Here is a 19765-nt window from a genome sequence, read left to right as displayed (position 1 = left end):
GAGTAAGTCAAAAATCTGTGGGTTTGTCACTATGAGTAACCCTCTTTCACATTATTTTGAACCATTGTTAATGTGAAAATAGTAGAAAAAACAGCTTCAAATTGTGCTTTTTATTCTTATTGGATAGTTTTGGATCCAATTATCTACAGATCTACTTAACTGTGTATTTAATTAATTATTCGTAAATTTGAGGAGTGGTTTGTGTGTGTGTGTGTGTGTTCATAGCAAATGCATGGCCTCCCCTCACATTCCACCAACTTAAACATGTGCCTCATAAAACTGGTACATCGTGTGCAGACGCTGTCCGTCTACTTCCTGGTCCCCAGCATGCTTCCCCACACTTCACCCAGCATGGGAAGATAAGCTTCTAGCATGATCTGAACATGCTCCGTGGCCCGTGTCTAACGAGGGCAGGCCGAGTGGGAGAGACCGGGTCCTGCTGTGATCCTGAACCCCCCGAACAGCGGCCTCCCTGTTAAACACTTCCTGTCTTTACTTCAAAAGAACACATGAAGAGAGAAGGACGACGACGTCACGTGGCAAACACATTTAGTTCCACAGCTGATCTATGCAGGTTAATTAAAGGAAGGGGGGTTGCATAATTGAGCTCCAAACAGCTGTGAAGCGATAGTGGACCATGTGATCACTGAAAGGGATCGATTGTTGCAACTAGATTACGTGATAACATCGACATGCAGCATCTCTCCTTTCAACATGCCTCTTTTCTTTTCTTCTACCAGCCCGTTGTCTCCATCTTTATCACCTTATTCCTCCGTCTGCTCCCTCCAGCTCCTCCCCCGATCCCCCCCCCATGTGACCCGCCCCTCCACCCTCGGAGAACACATTACAGCTGCTAGGCAGGAGCTCCCAAAATGTGTCAATCAATATCCTGTCCGACCAATCACCACGACTGACTGGGCCCCAGCAGGCCAGTCTGTTCACAAATGAACCGCAGTGTTCTTTCATTTCCATTTAAATGTCACAGACGAAGCGCTGCTTTGTGGATGTGACGTAAACTGCAGCTTAAAAGACTGGAATGCGACTTTATAAAGCAGTAATCAGTAAACCAAAGCACGCCAGCTGCACTCATGTTTGTACCAATGCATTGAAGCGACGCCCCCCCGGGGGAATTTCTTCCTATAATCGAGTTTCCACTCAAAGCAACCCATTTTTTTTGTTGGGTTTTTTTGTTTACAGAAATAAACATGCAAATTTCCATCAGCTCAGCAAAAAAAACTGACTTTCTGAAGTCCAAATATAGCTCCGTCTCCAGAAATAACCCCATGAGAAATTCTCACAATCTGAAAGCAATGCTCTGGGTGATATTCTCATGTGGCGCGGCCTCACAACGGAGGCCTTGTAGACCCGGAGGAGTGGCAGCGCGTGGCATTCGGGGCGGACAGATATTTTGTCAACAACATTTCACATGCTAATTTCTAACTGCTATGCGGTGACTGAATCGTTTGCAGGGAGGACGATGCCTGAAAGCGTTTTACTTTTAAAAATACGGTACTTTTAGCTGTCAAATTTAAGTCTTGAGCTTGAAACAAAAGTCAGCTGGAGACGACGTTTTTAGAACGTTTGTCTACATCAGTCTGAAATCAATGAGAACCCATTGTTTGAAAATATTAGTTTTGAGTGTTAAATCTGCTGAGAAAGGGAAGCTTGAAGGGCTTAGCAACAGCAACGATTGGGGCTCGGTGCTTAGCGATCCGTGGATTAATCAGACACATTATAACTCACGTTAAAACGCTCCTCTCAACCGCCCTTAAATGTCTCTTTGTTTATCTCCTTCTATTGATTCCGGCGCTCGGAGATTCATTAATGCCGAACAGATTTGACTCGATGCATTATGGATGAAGTAAATAGACGCTGCGTACATAATGGCAATCAAACAGCATGGGTAAAAACTTGTGGCTCATACGGGATCATTGTACTCGGCATGAATGAGCCCCTCTGACCGGAGGCCATATTCTCAGCGTGGAGCTGGAATGCACAGAAATCCGCCTGCGACCCTGAAAGCAGACGAGTTTCGGGGCGATGAGGCAGAAAGAGAAAGAGAGAAACTAAGATTTTTAAATGACACAAACTTCCTCTTTAGCAGTTCATGCTTCAACTAAATATATATCCTCTCTTCCTCATTTTGTGTCAACTTGTCAGAAATCTTCTCTTGAGCTGGATCTGCACTTTCCATATTTAAGCCCCCTCCAGTTCGACCGGATTGAGTCACCTGCTTTCCTGTTACCTCACACACAGACAGGCGTGCGAGCACGCAGCACTTAATCTGACGCCTCGTGGTGGGATGAAGTGTCAAACAGCATCAGCGACTCTGGTCCGTGTCATGGGAAGCCAGGCAGAAAGACAAACCTCAGAGTCCACAGGACGACAAGGTGTTCTGCTGCCACAAACCCAATCAGTGATTCCTGTGTGAGGCCATGACACAGCATTTTTTAAAATCTGGCTCGGCACCTCGTTTAATTCGGCCCGCGAGAGCTCGCAATTTTGCAATTTTCCATACCGGTGAATGTCCCACAACACATCTCCATTTGGTGATCTGAGTGACAGGATTGGAAAAAAATATTTTATATAGTACAAAAATGTGAAAAAAGTTGGAACTTAATAGGAGATGGGAAAGTGAGGAAGATCCCAAGGAATACAGGGAGCTAAGTATGCTAACCTTAGCCACCAAGAAAAGCAAAGAAGAGTCCAAGATTTAATTGGAAGCATGCATTCTCAACAGAATATGTTCGCAAAATACAGCAAAAAAAAATGATGCAGCAAAAAATGAAATGAAAGCCAGCTTCATCGCGGCTGTAAACCCCCGATCTTCTAATTGTTTTCAGAAGGAGCCTTTGTAAAGCAGTGTATGCTGACTGTATGAGAAACCAATAATAATCCATTGCAGGGGCAATTATGTAATATGAGAGTAGATACATTCATATTACAGTTACAACCGGCCCTGTGAGGATCACCGTGATGCGGATGAAATCGAGTCTGACACCCCCCGCTTTAGGGTTTAGCGGAGGACGAGAAATAAACAAAATAATCCGAGCGGCAGAGGGGAGAGACGGGAAGGTAAGGGATGATGAATCCCAGCTGCAGTCGCTGACAGTCTGACACTGCATGGGGGAGGTTCAGATTATGCATACAGACATAACACCTGCTAAAAATGCAAGAACAAGCCATAATGTGCAGAAGGCCTTCGAAACAAACTAGTGTTTATGTCCTTGAGAGTACATAAGTATTCATTTTGATGAGGCTGTTAGCCCTTCTCCTTAGAATCATGCCTCTAACCTTTTTTAAATCACATTTCTGGTCACATCACGTCCCCGGCCTGCTTCCTTTATGATAGGCTCTCTTCCCTTCCTGATACTGCCCAGACGTGACCTTTGCTCCTCAGTTGTTTATCACATTTCCAACTTCATAAGAGACTGAAGATGAAGGTGAGGACGTGCTGGAAGTCATCAAACCCACAAATCTGCATATTTATGCCCACTAATCCACCAGAACATCCACCAGAGCCTGTTTAACGCTGCAATCCAGGCTCACTGGATCACAAATCAGCATGTGATTCATTCTTCTGATGAAAGCTATTAATGTGACAAGTCTCGGGAGCAGTTCGATCCCAGCACGGCAACTTTTACAGTGACATTTAGATTTGAGTCACAGAAGCTCCTGGATTTGCAGCAGGGACTTGCTTGATCCTGGAGAAGCCAGCGAGAAGCCCAGCAAGAACCACTGACTTGGTTGCGTTGCATTGCAGCACGGCAACTACAGGATCTGGCAACTGCCGCTGCCGTCCTGTCTGGGGAGCCAAGCTCATAGCGGAGGAAGCACAAGCACTACAGCGATATATATAAAAGTTAATGGTTTCAGCAGCAGAGATAGCTGGCCAAACGAGCCACAGCGGGGAGATGGAGCGGGGAGATTGAGCCCAAAGAGGGAAGAAAAGCACCAGGCATGTTTTCCCTTTTACGTGTCCGATAACAAAAAGGTCATTATTGCAGCTATTGATTATTTTATAAATACTATTTACGAAGCCGCTCTCCCCTTTTGTTGACGTTAGCAACCGGAGTGCAGCGACTACAAGCTCTCAGGATCACGTCTGTCATCAAGAGATTGTATTACAGCTGTAATGACAAGGTGACTTTAAATCATAGTTTTGTTTGCAGACGGGTCAGGAGCAGCAAGCCACAGTGTACACACACACACACACACACGCAGGCACACACACACACACACACACACACACACACACGCACACACACACACACACACACACACACACAACACACACACACAGGCGCACACACACACACACACACAGGCACACACACACACACACGCTTGCATATTTTCCCACAGTTCACTGTGGACAGCTGAGGCCGATTATGCCAATCATGGCAAACAGAGCTAACTGAAATCAGCAGCAGTGGACTCTACGTGCACGTGTGTGTGTGTGTGTGTGTGTCTGTGTGTGTGTGTGTGATACCTTGAGACAGCCTGCAGCTGAGAGGCTTAGTAAACAACGCCTTAAAGAAATTAATAGTCCCCTCCAGCCGATAGAGCTCCCACTGCTTACTACCCACAGCTCTCTACTACACACACACACACACACACACACACACACACCGCCACACGCCAGAGGAAACATCCTGTGGTGACATCCAGGGTTTGCCTTTTGTGATGTGTGCTCCCCCTCTTTGTTAACCATCAGCCTCGGCAGGCGGCGTGTGTCTGCGTTGAACGGCAAACGGCTGTTTCGGTGTCTTTGTGGTCACACACACATTTACGTCTATGAGCTCTTGTTAACCCGACGGCTGCGTTGTCGGTGGAGCCGACGCTCTGCCGCTGACCGGTCTAAAGAGAGAGAGACAGACAGAGAGAGAGGGAGAGAGGCACTAACCTGAGAGGAGGGTTGGGTCCGGTGTGAGCGGGCGAGGTTGGAGGAATTAAAATCCAACGCTAGACTGAAGTGAAACGACCTCTCCCTCTCTGCACTCTGTCGCTCGCCCTGTCAGGTTCATGTTAAACTGCTGCCTCGCTGCATTGGTTGCATCCTCCCTTCCCCTCTCTCTCTCTCTCTCTCTCTCTCTCTCTCTCTCTCTCTCTCTCTCTCTCTCTCACACACACACACACACACTCGCAGACTGACTCGCCTTCTCTGATGCGCTCCTTCTTCTTTCACCCTTTCCTCATTCCTCTCTGCGGCGAGTGAAGATAATCACATTCCAGCGGAGACGGGTGCATATGGCGGGGGAGCGACACTCAGTAAAGCCCCCTCTGTGTGTGAGTGTGTGTCGCATGGACAATCAGTCCCATTGTGTCGGGGCGAGGGGAGGGGAGGGCCGGCGAGAGGGGAAGAAGCCAATGGCCGTACTCATCGGCTGTCCCTGCTGCTGCTGGTGGCTATAGCAGACATAGGTGACAATAAACCAACCCCCTCCAGAGAAGGATGGGGGGGAGGGGGGGGGGGGTGACACAAGAAAAAGGGCATCTAGAGAGAGATGATGAGGAACTGATGTGTTATAAAGTAGAAGGTTTATTGAATTGAATCTCACAGATTCACGTGCTTTGAACTCCTTTCTTCCAGGGTTCACACTGAGTGGCACAGTGTGGGTTGGAGGTTTGGTGGGAGCAGTGGAAATGAAGGCCACCCACCCGTTTCCCATGACAACCAAACACACTCCTAAAAGGAGAAATATTTATTCAAAGGAGCAAATGTACCACTATTCAAATCCAGATCCATAAAAGTCTGTAGAGCCAAATGATCTCTTTTTACTTCTCTACTGAGATAATGACTCTTTTTCATTGAATCTATTATAACCTTTTGTATAACTATAAGAGCAGACTTGGTAGCCTTGTTAAGTCGGCAAGTAAGATTTCAGGAGGGTCCTCCATAGGAGGGCTAATGCTGTATGTGGACCAGGACCTCGCCCGTTCCACTGCCCTCAGGTCAGCGTTTCAGGGCTTCTCTCTGCAGGACTAAGAGACTCCATGTCTCCTTCATCTCAGAGGATATTGAGGTACTTAACAGCACTCTGGTTGCATTTTCACACCAGCGTTGTACTTAGCTTGTACTTCCACTTCCCCGTATCTTGTACATTTTGTACAGTTGCACATTGTCATTCCTGTACTGGTATAATTCAATAATTTACTTTTAGCATGCATGTCTCGATAGGGGGCAATGTTGGTCTGTTGGTCAGTCCAACACTCTGAACCAGACTATTGCATGGATTGCTATGAAATATGAAATAGACATGCATGGTTCCCAGAGAATGAACCCTAAAGAGTTTGGTGATGTCCTTACTTTCTCGCTATTGTATTTCTATCTGAGTACTTGCTCATTGCTTTAGACTTTACCTGCTCAAAACCTGACAAATGAATGTTTTTGCCTACGAGTCTAAAGTCAGGTCATACAGCAGTCAAGTCCAGTTCAAGCTTGTCTGACTCGAGTTCAAGTCTCACATGTAGCTCTTGTGAAATGCTCGAAATTGTCTCGATTATTTCAGGAACTGACAGCTAGCTTGATGACGCTACATTTTTCCTCCATATATATCGGGTTTTGAGCTGATTTCGCAATCAGCCGATGTCACCAAACCTCCAGCTGCAAGAATACGGAAAAACAAAAATGAGTCTGCAGTAGATGTGGCTCGAGGGGTGAGAAAGAGTTGTTCTCGTTTTGTCAAACCTGCGTGTGAAAACCACCTACAGTGTTAACAACAGCTCAAAAAAAAAAATCATTATGTGAAGGAGCCTCTCTTTTCTACTTCAGACTGGCAGCCGTCACACTATAACGGACCTACGCTCCCTTTATTGTCAACCGGACATGGATGACCATTAAAATGAAATCCACTCAGCGGATACATGAAACGACCTGCTCGGCCGACACACACACACACACACACACACACACACACACACACACACACACACCTTTATACACACTGTGAGTCTGCAGGCCTCGGTAATTAGTGAGCGGAAGTCCGAGAGAGTCAATAACGATATCCAGGCGTCGCCATCAGCAGCGCTATGTGAGCTGCCCCCAGGTCTCTCTGCAGAGTGTGTGTAAACGCCACATGCGGGAGATCGGAGCGCTACAGACATAACCGTAGGCTCAGTTTCTTTCTTATTTACTGCCGAGCCATTATCACAGACAGGTCAGTGCTGCTGCTCTGAGGTCAGACAGCCTGCAGCCAAGCACGCACACATGCCCACCCACAAACACCTGCAGACCGAGGGCCCATGTCCCTGCAGCTCATTAGGACCCATGAATGCAGTTAAACAAATCTGCCATTAAGCAGATGAGGAGAACCTGCACAAGAAAAAGGAAGGTTAGCGACTCAGCACCGATTCAGGATCTACTTAAACGCTGCAGTTACTAAACCAGAAGTGACGAGCGAGGATATTAGAAGAATCAAACTACCTCGGCGCTACATTTATTCTAATGTTCTGCCTCTGACAGCTTCTCAGCCTGATTGGTGCTAAAAGTTAGTGAGAGCGTCAGACAGCAGGAGCTGAGACTGTTTCGTCAGCACATGACTCAGCGATGTTCAGCCTCATTTAGTATTGAGGAAGGAAATAGGTTGGCATTATCTCAAACTTAATGTGATAAATACACAGGAATAATAATCATAATAATAATAATACATATATATAAATGTATAATAAAATTTGATAATGGTTGCCAGTGGAAAGAGAGTTATTTGACCCGATATGACTTCCAGGAAGATGTCTGGTAGCTCGGGCGTGGTGAGCATTTAAATATTATGTTCGGAAATCATATACCTCTTATGAGCCGACAGGAAGACCTATTGTTTCCATGGTGACACTTAACAGAAGTATTGGTTTTCAGACAGTGAGTAATAGACTCAAGTATTCATATACAGTATGCTATTTGACAGGCATATATATACACAGGCATTACCCACATGCATGAGGACAGCCAGCAAATCCGGAGATTTTATTTTCACATTTTATTATCACACACACACACACACACACACACACACACACACACACACACACACACACACACACACACACACACACACACACACACACTAAAGTCATGAATACACACCGCCTGGTATGAGGAATGCAATCAAACACTTAATGCACACGCTGCAGGGTGTGGAAGATAAGACCCTCGTTGTGGCTTTGCCACCACAGATCCGTCTGCTGTCACACGCTGTGAACGTCAGCACACACACACATGCACAAACTCTGCTGCCTCATTCAAACTCCCTCCAGTAAGAATCCAGAAGTAATGAAGCACAATCGTGTAAGACAGCCACGTCGGACGTGCACCTTACTTCTGCCCGAGTCAAACTCTTCACACTCGGGTGAGCCCGAAGCTCTCACGTGCCTCAACGCGTAACGATCCTCATACCTCCGAGAGCGTGGAAGCACTCACATACTGTATATTTGCTTTGCATGGACCCACTCAGGCAAATTCTCCCTATAATTTAAACTTGTGTTTAACAAATAAATATCTCATTAACAAGGATAACTTGACGTAGGTTGTATGAGGTACAGTCTGTGTTAGATGACATGAAGTGCCACACAAAAGGCAAAAAAAGAGCCCAATATGAGTAAATGTTATATTTAGAATATTTTCCGAGGGAGAAATGAACCGAAGTTGACACATCTATACCGTTGTTACAAATCCGTCTGGTGGCTTTAAAGAGAGAACATAGATAAGTTTCACTTTCAGTTCAGTTAATGATTGGAAAGTGCTGTCTGGTGAGAAGATAAAAATATTCTGAATATAGCACACACTTAAACGGATGTTAACTTTATATAGATGGGCCTTTCTTTTTATGTGGATAAAATATGCAGTTTATTGCTTTTCTCCTGTCTTTTACTCCAAACTGGCTTTTAAACACCCAAACTATCCCTTTAAGAGGGAAACGATCTTTTAAATTATTTAATTAACCCTAAGAGGGTAATTTAATTGTTGGGACACTCAAATCTCACAACCTCTATCAGGAAGATAATATCTATTTCTTTAATTAGAAATGTTCTTGGCAGTGTGCATTTCCTCGCCGTGGATTAAACCTATGTTTTATGGATAGGCTAATCAGATCACCCAGCACATTAGACGGAGCACATTAAGCAAAAAACAGTCCAATAAATCATGTAAAATGAGTCTCTCTCATTGTGGGATCAAGCCTGAGGAGCCTAATAGCAGTTATTTAATTCTCTTTTCTACATCTCTCTCTCTCTCTCTCTCTCTCTCTCTCTCTCTCTCTCTCTCTCACTCAAGCTCCTCTGGCTTTAAAACCATATTTTGGATGACTGTTACTTGAACATATACTTATACTATACTTATACTAACGGGGCTGTTCGTCAAAACCATGTTTCATAATGTTGATACAGTAGATTCGATGCACCAAATTTCACATTTTGCCCACAACTCAATGAACTCATTACAGTGGCCTTAAATATTACACATAATAATCATCTAGTGGCATGAAAATATTGATTGCTTCGTCCAAATGATCCCCTTTTCAGGTCCGAAGCGGCTCAATGTGTCTAAGTGCTATTTTCCACCTGGATCCACTCCTTCTCCCTGTATGCAGAATGGAGAGCAACATTCAACCTGTCAACACACACAAGCTTACCAATATGTCTTCACTCAGACTCAGAAGTCCTTGAAGGAAAAGAAACACATTCAGTTCATTTTAAGCTGAAAGGATTCCAATTTTATTTATATTTATTTATTTTTTGATCAAATTTGACTTTTAAACCATATCTCTGCACATTGGTGGTTTTGCGACCCCACTGTCAGGCATGAGACAACATAATATATGTGCATATATTTCCTTTCTTGTGCCTCACTACCTTCCTCCCACTCACCACACACACACACACACACACACTGCCCACTTCACACCTCACTGTTTTCTCTACCTTCTTAGCACCGCAGCTGGCATTTCACCCCCCCCCCCCCCCCCCCCCATCCACCTCCCACTCCGTTACTCCAGTCAATCTCTCCCTACACCCAGCTCTTCCCTCTCTCTTTGGTCTGAGAAGAGAGGAGAGCCGCATGGCTCCGGGCCATTACCCACCACATCTCTATAAGCATCGAACCACAGGCCTCCCACACACACACACACACACACACCATTAATTAAACCCACATCACTTAAAACACACGCACATCAAGCAGACACACACACATTTGGCGTGCACACACAATCGCTTGCTGTTTTCATTGACTCCCCCCCTCGTAGCACATTATGAAGGTCAGTGATGACTGATGGGTATTGTCTTCAGACACACACACACACGTGTTCACAGACACACACACACACACACACACATGTTCACAGACACACACACAAAAGAGAGACACGACAAACAAGGTACAGGCTGTATCTCTATAGCAGCAGGGCACATCTGTCACTAGGGAAGGGCGAGCAACTGCCCCGAGTCGGCATCTGCCCCTCCGCATCAAAGGAACAGCCCACCTTGGATCGGTTCCCACACACACACACACACACACACACACACACACACACACACACACACACACACACACACACACACACACACACACACACACACACACACACACACACACGCACCTTGTCAATCTGCCCCAACAACCTGCCAAAACCCTCGCGTACTGCAGAGGCTGTATGAGCTGCACTGGGTGATTGATAACAACGATGGACACCAAATTGATTAAACAATTAGTTTACCATCTCAGCACAGAAAACGCTTGGATGCTTCCATTATCCGCCGTATCTTTCTCATCTTTCCTCGCGGTAAACACCCAGAATAAATCCCACTACAGACCTGGACTTGATAAGTACTTCATTATTTCCGTGTTCATCCAAGCATCATATGGTAGGCGTTTTGCCTGTTTAAGTTTGAGAGAATATAAATACATGCATGAGTTTATAGTCTTAAGTGTGTCTCGGTGAACGACATCTCAAGGTGTCTGTTAGTATGTGTGAGCACACATCGCTTGTCAACCGTCGTTAAAACAATCTGAGCGTGATGTCGGGACTCGGGGCACGCCGGGAAGAAAGCCGATCAAAAGGCAGACAGGGAAGCAGGAGGCAAAGAAAGAGCAAATAACAGCAGAATAAAATAGGATGGAAGTACAGAACACACTGTCTTCCTGCAGAAGAGGCTGACAACCACATAGGGAGAGTCGGCGAGTGGAAACAAACAGCGCTACTAAATTTAGCTCATCATCATTAACTTCACCTGACTATCTGACTTTCTAGTTTTCTCTCCAGACTCCAGGCATTCACACAGCGGTCTCCTTGCAGCTCTGTATATCTGCTACGAACAAGCAGCCAAACCTCTGAAAGGCTGTAGTTTACTGGAGAGATGGGGCTAACAATAAAACATCCACTACTGAGGGAGGTGTAGCTGGAATGAAAAGGGTTTATTGGCTGCATGGATGCCCTCCACCACGTTCTGCATATTAAGATTAGGAGATATAGTTTAGTGTGTTCACTTTGGCCTGAATAAGAGGAAAAGTTCATGAACGGTCCAAAACGGAAAGGGTGTATCCTCTGCTGAGCATGCATGTGTTTCATGCATATACACTTGTTTCTTGTGCATCAGTGAAAGGCCTTATGGTGCTACAGGAAAACAATATCAAAGGAGGCTTTAAAAATGTGGGGACCATGAAAAGCCAAAACAAATATCAGGACATTATTTATACCTTGTCGTGAAGGTCAAGGTTTTTACATGATGGCAGTCAAAGACAAAAAGTCAGCTAAAGCATTTGGTATCATCCTCTGGAGACTATGAACGATTGTGAAATATTTGATTCAGGTCTATAAAGCTTGACAAGGAGATGGAACTTGGACAAGCTTGGAGATACTGCTGTTTCAACACTACCTCATATACTGATCTATATCTGTAAGATGCTAATATTGACTGATTATCTTCATAGCTCTTTTTGTGATATTCCATTTTGTCAATAACTCCTCATTACTGCATGTTTCTATGAGTTACGTCTGCTGACAGAAGCATTAACCCCCAAATACTGTGCCATAATGCATCTTAAAGGAACAGCCCCCCAAAAAACATGAAAACTCAGTCATTATGTGCAAGACTATCACGCACTCAAGTGTTTTGTTGGCCTTAATAAAAAAGAAGAAAAACATCTAATCAGAACACATGCGTGCATCCATGCTGATACTGTTACTGGTGCATGTGACACCTCTCTCCCACGTTGAAACAATGAGCGCGGTGAAAGGACCCGGGCCTGCTGGTGTTCCCAGCCTTTTCCTTCCTGCCAATGAGATTGAAAGCAGAATGCCTCACAGTGTTTCCTCTCCTCCGCTGGGAAATAAGGGTGACCCCCTCCCTCCCCGCTCACCAACCACCAACAATACACAACCTTACTAAGAAAGGTGCACGGTTGGTGGGGTTGCAATGCACACATCCTTACACTTCAGTCCTATGCTGCCCTCAAACACACACACAACACGGATGCAGTTAGGTAATGGGCCATCGAGGACGTTGCCAACAGGCCAGAGTGGATAGAAGAGGGTCTTAAAGGGGGGGGGACAGTTCCCAGGCCCCTGAGAACAAAACGTTTTATTTTTTTTTCCAGCCTGGTGGATTTAAATGCCAGTAGTTCGGTCCTCACGGAGACCAACACTGAGACTCAATCAACGCACTCACTCCAAGTATGTTCACTGTATCTGCCAAGTAAAACCGAAACAAATGCATTTACCAAACATTCACATTGGTTAACCACTGACTGCTAGCATTATGAGAGAAAAAAGGGATTACAGACGTGAAGGGGAGGGAACGGTTACAGATAATTTGCTCTTGTTTTGTGCAGCCCCAGCACTTGTGGTCCGAGAGGAACAGCAACACATCAGCAGAGTGGAAAATAAAAGGTTTCTACGTGGGAGAGCAGCCAGATGACAACATTAGAAAATGAGTTCCTACACGCTGGTAGAAAATAGAGATTATCTAGATGCCAGTCAAGCAAGGAAAGGGATTAAACAAGGCGAGGGAATGCTTTATGGTAATGATGAGTCGCAGATGATGATTTTGAGAGGATGAGCAGAGAACAAAATGTTAATTTCTTTAACTCATCCTTACCATAACAGCAGAGCAGACACATCTTTGCGTTTTTACCTTTCCGCCTCCAAAACCAGTACTTGCGCCGTCGTTTCATTCTCAGTCCAGTGTCTTTTGTTTTGAAAACTACCAACCCACGACCCCCCCTCCTTCCTAACACATATATTCAACTATAATGTTCATCCTCACTGTGTCGTCCAAGCCTGTAAGGGTGACCTACCCGAGGCAACGTGTCTGAGACAGCACCTCCGGTAAACGGCGGCCAGCCAGTCCATGCGGTGTCCGAGCCGGTGCACAAGAACGCAGCAGGTCGATCGAGCGAGGTGGATGAGAGGATGAAGTTGAAAAGTACTAACAACTAGCACGAGTTTCACTTCCTGCGCGAATGCGGTGACCTCAAAGACACCTCTGTTGGGTACTTTCTCGCCTTCCTTCCTCTGCCCCTAACAGTGAACAAACGAGGCTGCAGACCCTGACAGGACGCGATGCTGATACCTATTACACCCCACCGCCGAAGAGTTTGAAAGACAGCTGCAGAGGAGTCATCCGCCCACCAACACCTTCAACGTCTTTCTGGCTTCTTGCAAAGGGAATTTTCCGTAATTTCGCAAAGGTGAAGACAAATGGCCAGGTTACACAATTTCCTCGCATCTTCCTCCCTGTAGAGTTACTCCATCAAAGTCTCTCAGCGACCCCAAAGGTCGGGGCGGCAGGTCTGAATTCTCCCTTCTTCTCTGGGCTCGGACTGAGCTTGGAAAGGTACAGGAGCTTTCAGGGAAGAGCCTCGCGGGCTAACAATGCCAGTGAGTGGGGGGAAATGACACACACTGCAGTCAGGAAGCCCTGGGTGGTGCATGGATGGATAAACACCGCACACATTTGGGCTTCTATGACTTATCATACTGTGATTCAGAGTATATTTAAAGCAAATTACAGATTTCATTCAAGGCAAATCTGAACTTGGGTGGTGTCCGGCACACGTATAAACAAATAAAAGAACTGTCAACAGACTTTGTTCTCACACACCCCCTTTTTTTTTTTCTAGAGAAATTTACATTACTATACAAACAGTCTAAAAGTGGCCCATTGTTAGTTTCCTTTGTTGTTTTTCCCAGCAGGCATTTGTGAGAAAAGTCTCCCTCTTCCCAGAATCACAGGAACAGTGTTTGTGTGTTACAGTAAGAATGTGTTTGCTAATTATTATTATTATAAAATATTTACATATATTAGCAAGTCAAAAATGAAATAATTAAAAGAGTAAAAGTGTGATGACGTGCATTCAAATGGATGGAACGCTCAGTTTTATCTGACAACTCTCTTGATTGTTTTCTTAATGAACAACAACAACACAGAATCTTGCCAGGATACAGTATTTGTGGATGATTGCTTTACTGCAAAGACATGACTCTGCACATTATCTGTGCATCTACCTCCACCTACTGGAGCATTTGCAAACTGGAGGTCCTCAATCCTGCCTTAAGAGGTAATCGTCAAATAATCTTTTTACTTTGTTTTTATCAAAACAGCTTCAATACGCAAACATTTAAATAAATGTTTGATGATTAAACAAGGTGTGTAATATATAGGTATATACTCCTGCTCCTAAATGTTTGATGCCAGGCTGAACACTCATGTGCCGTCTTCTTTGTTTACATTTTTTTAATGCCTCCGGGCTTCAGCTGGTAACCCCCGTGTTTGGCGTCACAACGCCGTGAGTTGTGGGTAATTCCCTCAGACAGATTCTGCAAAAATGCTGACTTATATAGGAAAGTGTGCATCAAGGGATCAAAGTGTCTGCGAGAGAGCCCTCGAGCGCTACAGCCTTCAACCATGACAGACGTTGCGTCTGTGAGTCTGTAAGTGGAGACATTAGGATTGGGACACTGTGTGTGCATACCGCTGAGGGATATTACACAAACATACAGACGCATTAGCAGGTTCCTGCCGAGAGCAACGCCCACACCCACTGTTATTATCAAGTGAGCGAACCAACCACCTCCACAAGCAATCATGCCCAGTCATAAACATCTCTACCCGACAGCGAGTAAACACTCATAAAACACTCACACAAGGAAATGAAGGAATTCTGCATTCCTCAATATAATAAAGCAGAAGATCAATATCCTCTTTAGGTGTTGGAATTGTTGAGGAATACTCAACTTGCAATAATCACAGTTGGCACATATGCCAACTATATGCCAGTATAGTCACTTAGTTCATGTCATAAATAAATTATGAAGATCAATACAGGACATTACTCCGCACAATCTCATGTCTGGCTCAATGTGCAAAAAACACAATATAGCTGAATAATATAATAAGAAATATAATAGCAGGATATTGTAGGAGAGCACTGCCAACAACAGGAGAACAATGGAAACTAATTAATGCAAATTAGTATTTGATATTAACAGAATACAATACTAGATGCTTTAATTAAATAATTATTGATATATATAAGAACAAAATATCTATTTTGAACCAAATTAGTCACCATTACTGATAAAACAACTCAGATAACCACGTGCGCTCATTACGGAAGTTACGTAGGACTACGTAAACGACGCAGATATCAATGTTTACAACTTCGGTGAGAAGATGAAGTGGAACTTTCCTTCTGGGTCACGACAAGGAGAGAAAACCACAATGACAGAGACTCGCGGGAACAACAACCAGGTAAACGTGTGTTTTCTCGTCTCCCAGTTTGACGTCAGCAGGTAACAGTAACGTTAAATTGACGTGCTAGCTAGCTTCCGGTGCTTCTCTCTAGTCCGCCGGTGTTGCTAACCTAACGTTAGCCGGGCAGAGCGTCTCTTGGTCGGTCTGTGTCTTGCTCGTTCTCCGGTAACTCAAATGAGACACAAACAAGACTAAAAACACAACTCATTCATTACGTTTGCGCCAACGAGCACCGGTGTTTATAAACGAAATGAACACGTGTTCGTGTGCGCGTGCACGAAACCAAACTCGCGCTCTTCAGCAGCAACGTGTGCGCGCGCTTCATTTCCAAACGAGACGATTATGATCTCGTCTCTCAGTCAAGGTTCAGTTTCAACTCAGGACTAATGCAGGACGAAAAGCAATCAATTAACTTTAATTATTGATTAAATATTGAATTTAAAATGCTGATCAGCTGGGCATAGTGGTCAATATGAATGCACAATCCCTCAGTAAATAATAACCATCAAGTATCCAACCAAGCCATAAATAATATGGTATATTTGAATACATATAAAAGGAAATTAATGGGCCTCATGCAGCTGATAAAAACGAGTAATAGTGTTATCTATAATGTGCTACGCATGCCATGCATCTTATAGCCAAACCATAATTTGAATATATTGTGAAGACTTTCAAATGACAGCAGATCCATAAAGCTCAGTTTTCTACAATTGTTTCGTTAAATTTAGATTTCAGATTTACTGAATTTCATTCTGCATGTAGAAAACCGATGATGATTAAAGCAGATTCACATTCACCGGGTCTTTTCAAACGCTCGGCCATTTCTGTCACAACCCCAGAACTATGATTGATGTCTTTCATGCGTCGATGTGTTACAGCAATGCTTGCATGTAAAACTAAATCCTCTTTAAGCCGTCATGAACAGGGGAACCACTATCGCCTTAAGTGAGTTACATTCCGTCGGAGACAGTGCGAGCGGTTCAGCTCGTGATGAATGACCGCCAGTGAAGCAGAAACAATACCAGAAGCAGTCGGGGCCCCGACGGGGCCACACAGCGTCTGATTCATACAGTCCCACTGCTTCTATCCAAGCAGGACGACGACAAACGGCTCCATTGTCGTAGCGTGATACAGCTGTCCTCGCAGAAACACCAGCTCAGACCAACATGCCCCGGAGCTGTTTGTGCTATAAACACAAATTAAATGTGTGTGTTGTTTTTTTTTATAATAATAGATACTGCAAACACACATGAGAGAGAAACAAATAAACCTCTTTGTAGGGATTGCTGTTATCCGAAGAGGGTCTTGAGATTTGCAGTCCAAGACATCCATTTCACGACTGGGCTGACAGGACAGCGGATAATGACTTGCTATTTCCGAACCATTAGAAAGAATGGATCGGAATGGACATAAATGACAACAAATCATCTTCTTCAGCGTAAACTGGACGGCCTATAAAAAAAAATCCCATTTCGTACCAATCTGGTGAATCTTCTGTCGGACGCAGACGTGTGTAGTCAAAACAAAAGCACATGATAGATGGTTATAAGTGACAGTAACAGACCGTAAAGATGCTGGATCGTTAGCGGTCGCATTGAACCAAGTGAAACGGAATAAAGGACTATTTAACTGGAAAACGTAGTGATTTATGAGGGAGAGAAAGGTAAAACTGTGGTGCAAATAAGATGACAAACAACAACAGTGCTACATTATGACGGCAAAATAATCAGAAACTATATTGATTACCTCACTTCCTGTCACGCATCCCCTGTGACGTGGGACTGACCTAGTATTGTGAACTCGTGAGCTGGCGCTACCAACCGCAGAGCAAAGTTCACCTCCAGCTGCCGGTGCAGAACGCTGTTTAGCAGCATGTTAGCACAAGCTCTCCGCCGAGGTGCAAGATACAACCAATCCCAAGGAAGCGGGGCGCCTCCTGTCTCAGAGGGCCGGGCCCAGACGGAGTTTTCTGAGATTTTTAGACTGATAAACTAAACTTTAAGTCACAGCGGGGATTCATCAGGAAGCCTGCATGGAAACAGATCCCAGGACTGTTTTTTTTTTTTACACACAGAACTATCTTTGCATGCAAAAAAAAAAAAAAGGAAAAAAATAAAGTACCCTCCAGCACAGCAGGATGGGGCTTGCCTTCCTAAATACCTGCTGAGCAGCCAGTAAGTCAGAGGTGGTGTGTAAACAAGGTGTGTTACAGTCTGGCCATTCCATGCTTTCCCAACTACACTGACAGAAAACACTGATAACACCGAGTCACCAGCCAGCTGAGGACTTTACAGCCTGGAACAAATCTGATGTTTAAGACCGAACTGCACAGGGAAGTGAATATACTCCATAAGGAGTCCTGTAACATATGTCTAATACGTCATAATCAGTCCATGCATGATCTTATTGGCACGCTGGCTCTTTGCAGTAGTTCGTCATATGTCTTGCGGTAGTTTTGGAGCAGTATAGTTATAGTTATAAATGTCTCACCTGCTCCTTCGGGCTCCACGGCGTCCAGGCTCAGTTGTTTCCTCCGAAAAGCGACTCTGCTGAAGCCGTCCATGGTTCTGCTGCGAGGCGTCGGCCGCTCCGGCATCGAGATACTGAAGTGAAACGCATTCAAAGTGAGCGGAAAGAATCGGAGAGTTTTAAAAAAGAAACGCGCGCGCCACTTGCTGCTCGCGGCAAAGTCAGGAGCGCGTCCAGCTGCGCGGCGGCGGCGGCGGCGGACCCCGTGTGCGCCTGCGCGGGTCAATAAGTAACATCACATTAATAGCTGTAGTGTAACATGCGTCTGTGTGGCGTCGACGTCATCCACTACTTCTCTCCGAGCAATGTCACCTTGAAGGGGGTGTTTCCCGAAGCCGCCCCCCCTCCACCCCTTTTATTACACACACACACACACACACACACACACACACACACACACACACACACACACACACACACACACACACACACCACAAATAAGACCAATTTGAATTGTTGATCACATAAGTGATTAAAACGTCAAGTGATGGAAGAAGTTTTCCAAACTTTAGTAATGCTATATGTACTAATATATTATGACGTATTAGTTTACGTTATGTGACTTTTTGAGTAGTAACTATTTAATAATGTAGTGGAGTAAAATACAATATTTGCCTCTGAGATGTAGCGGTACAAAGTACTATTAAATGGAAATAAATACAAGTATTTCAAAAAGTAAAGCACTCGAGTTAAAGTATTTGTTACATTCCACCACAACATGAGTTCTTATACTTGATATACATCAGATAAGACATATTATGATACTCATTGGACATTTTTAGATGCTATAATCAGTCATGTGGTAATATATCAAATTGGCAAAGTATTAAGTCAAAAGTTATGACTAAGTCAAACGTATGTTATATTTATGAGAAAATATAGCTGTGAAAAATATGTATTTGTATTCATTATTTTAGCATTAAGCAGTTCACACATGATGGATAAAATACATGTTTGCATATTTTTTATATTTAGTTGGCAGATCAAGATAAGCAACAACATACTGTAGTTCAACAGAGCTCCTTTGTTAATATGAGAGACTGAGAAGTATCTGTTATGACTGGACGTGACTAATCTGTTTGATGTGATGCAGAAAACAAAAGATGAGGATCGATGTGTAATCTCTGGTGCTTTTTTTAAACCTGAGTGTGCCGTAGAGGAATTCACGGGGACAGAAAGTTAATCTGATGATGAGATAGAGAAACACACCAACACAAAGTCACATACAAATCCAAGGACAGGTCTTTTATTCACTTGTGAAACCAATGTAACACTGTTTTTGTAATGGAGGAGAACCATTTAAACCCACTGTAGTACAGATAATTGTCCTTTTTTTAAACCAGGTTATTGTTTTTTTTTCTTCTTTCTCTGGATTAGTCGCTCTCCATCCACTGCTATATTGTGCAAAACAAACCAAGAGAGTTAGGTCACCACTGATCCTGCGTGGGTTCAGAAGCTTCTTTTGGACCACAAATATTTCTCATCA

At 44.2% G+C, this 19765-nt stretch overlaps 1 protein-coding gene across 7 annotated transcripts in view; it reads right to left on the bottom strand.

Annotated features, from left to right (window-relative positions):
• fgd4a (FYVE, RhoGEF and PH domain containing 4a) overlaps positions 1-18459 on the bottom strand; it is a 42096-nt gene extending 23637 nt beyond the window's left edge. For 2 of the 7 annotated variants that reach the window (XM_084017978.1, XM_084017983.1), the window contains exon 1: positions 18241-18459. In XM_084017978.1, coding sequence (XP_083874104.1) covers positions 18241-18346 — 106 coding nt within the window. In that variant the 5' untranslated portion in view covers positions 18347-18459. Of the gene's footprint in view, positions 1-4906; positions 5076-13089; positions 13181-13288; positions 13359-18240 lie in introns of those variants that run through there. The other 5 variants (XM_084017982.1, XM_084017986.1, XM_084017987.1 and 2 more) reach the window with 5 other exon arrangements.
• Positions 18460-19765: the final 1306 nt, after the last annotated feature.

This window comes from Eutrigla gurnardus, assembly GCF_963514095.1.
Source record: "Eutrigla gurnardus genome assembly, chromosome: 9".
Taxonomy (NCBI): Eukaryota; Metazoa; Chordata; class Actinopteri; order Perciformes; family Triglidae; genus Eutrigla; species Eutrigla gurnardus.
Note: the sequence above shows the minus strand (reverse complement) of the source record. Positions and strands in the feature narration are given on the sequence as shown.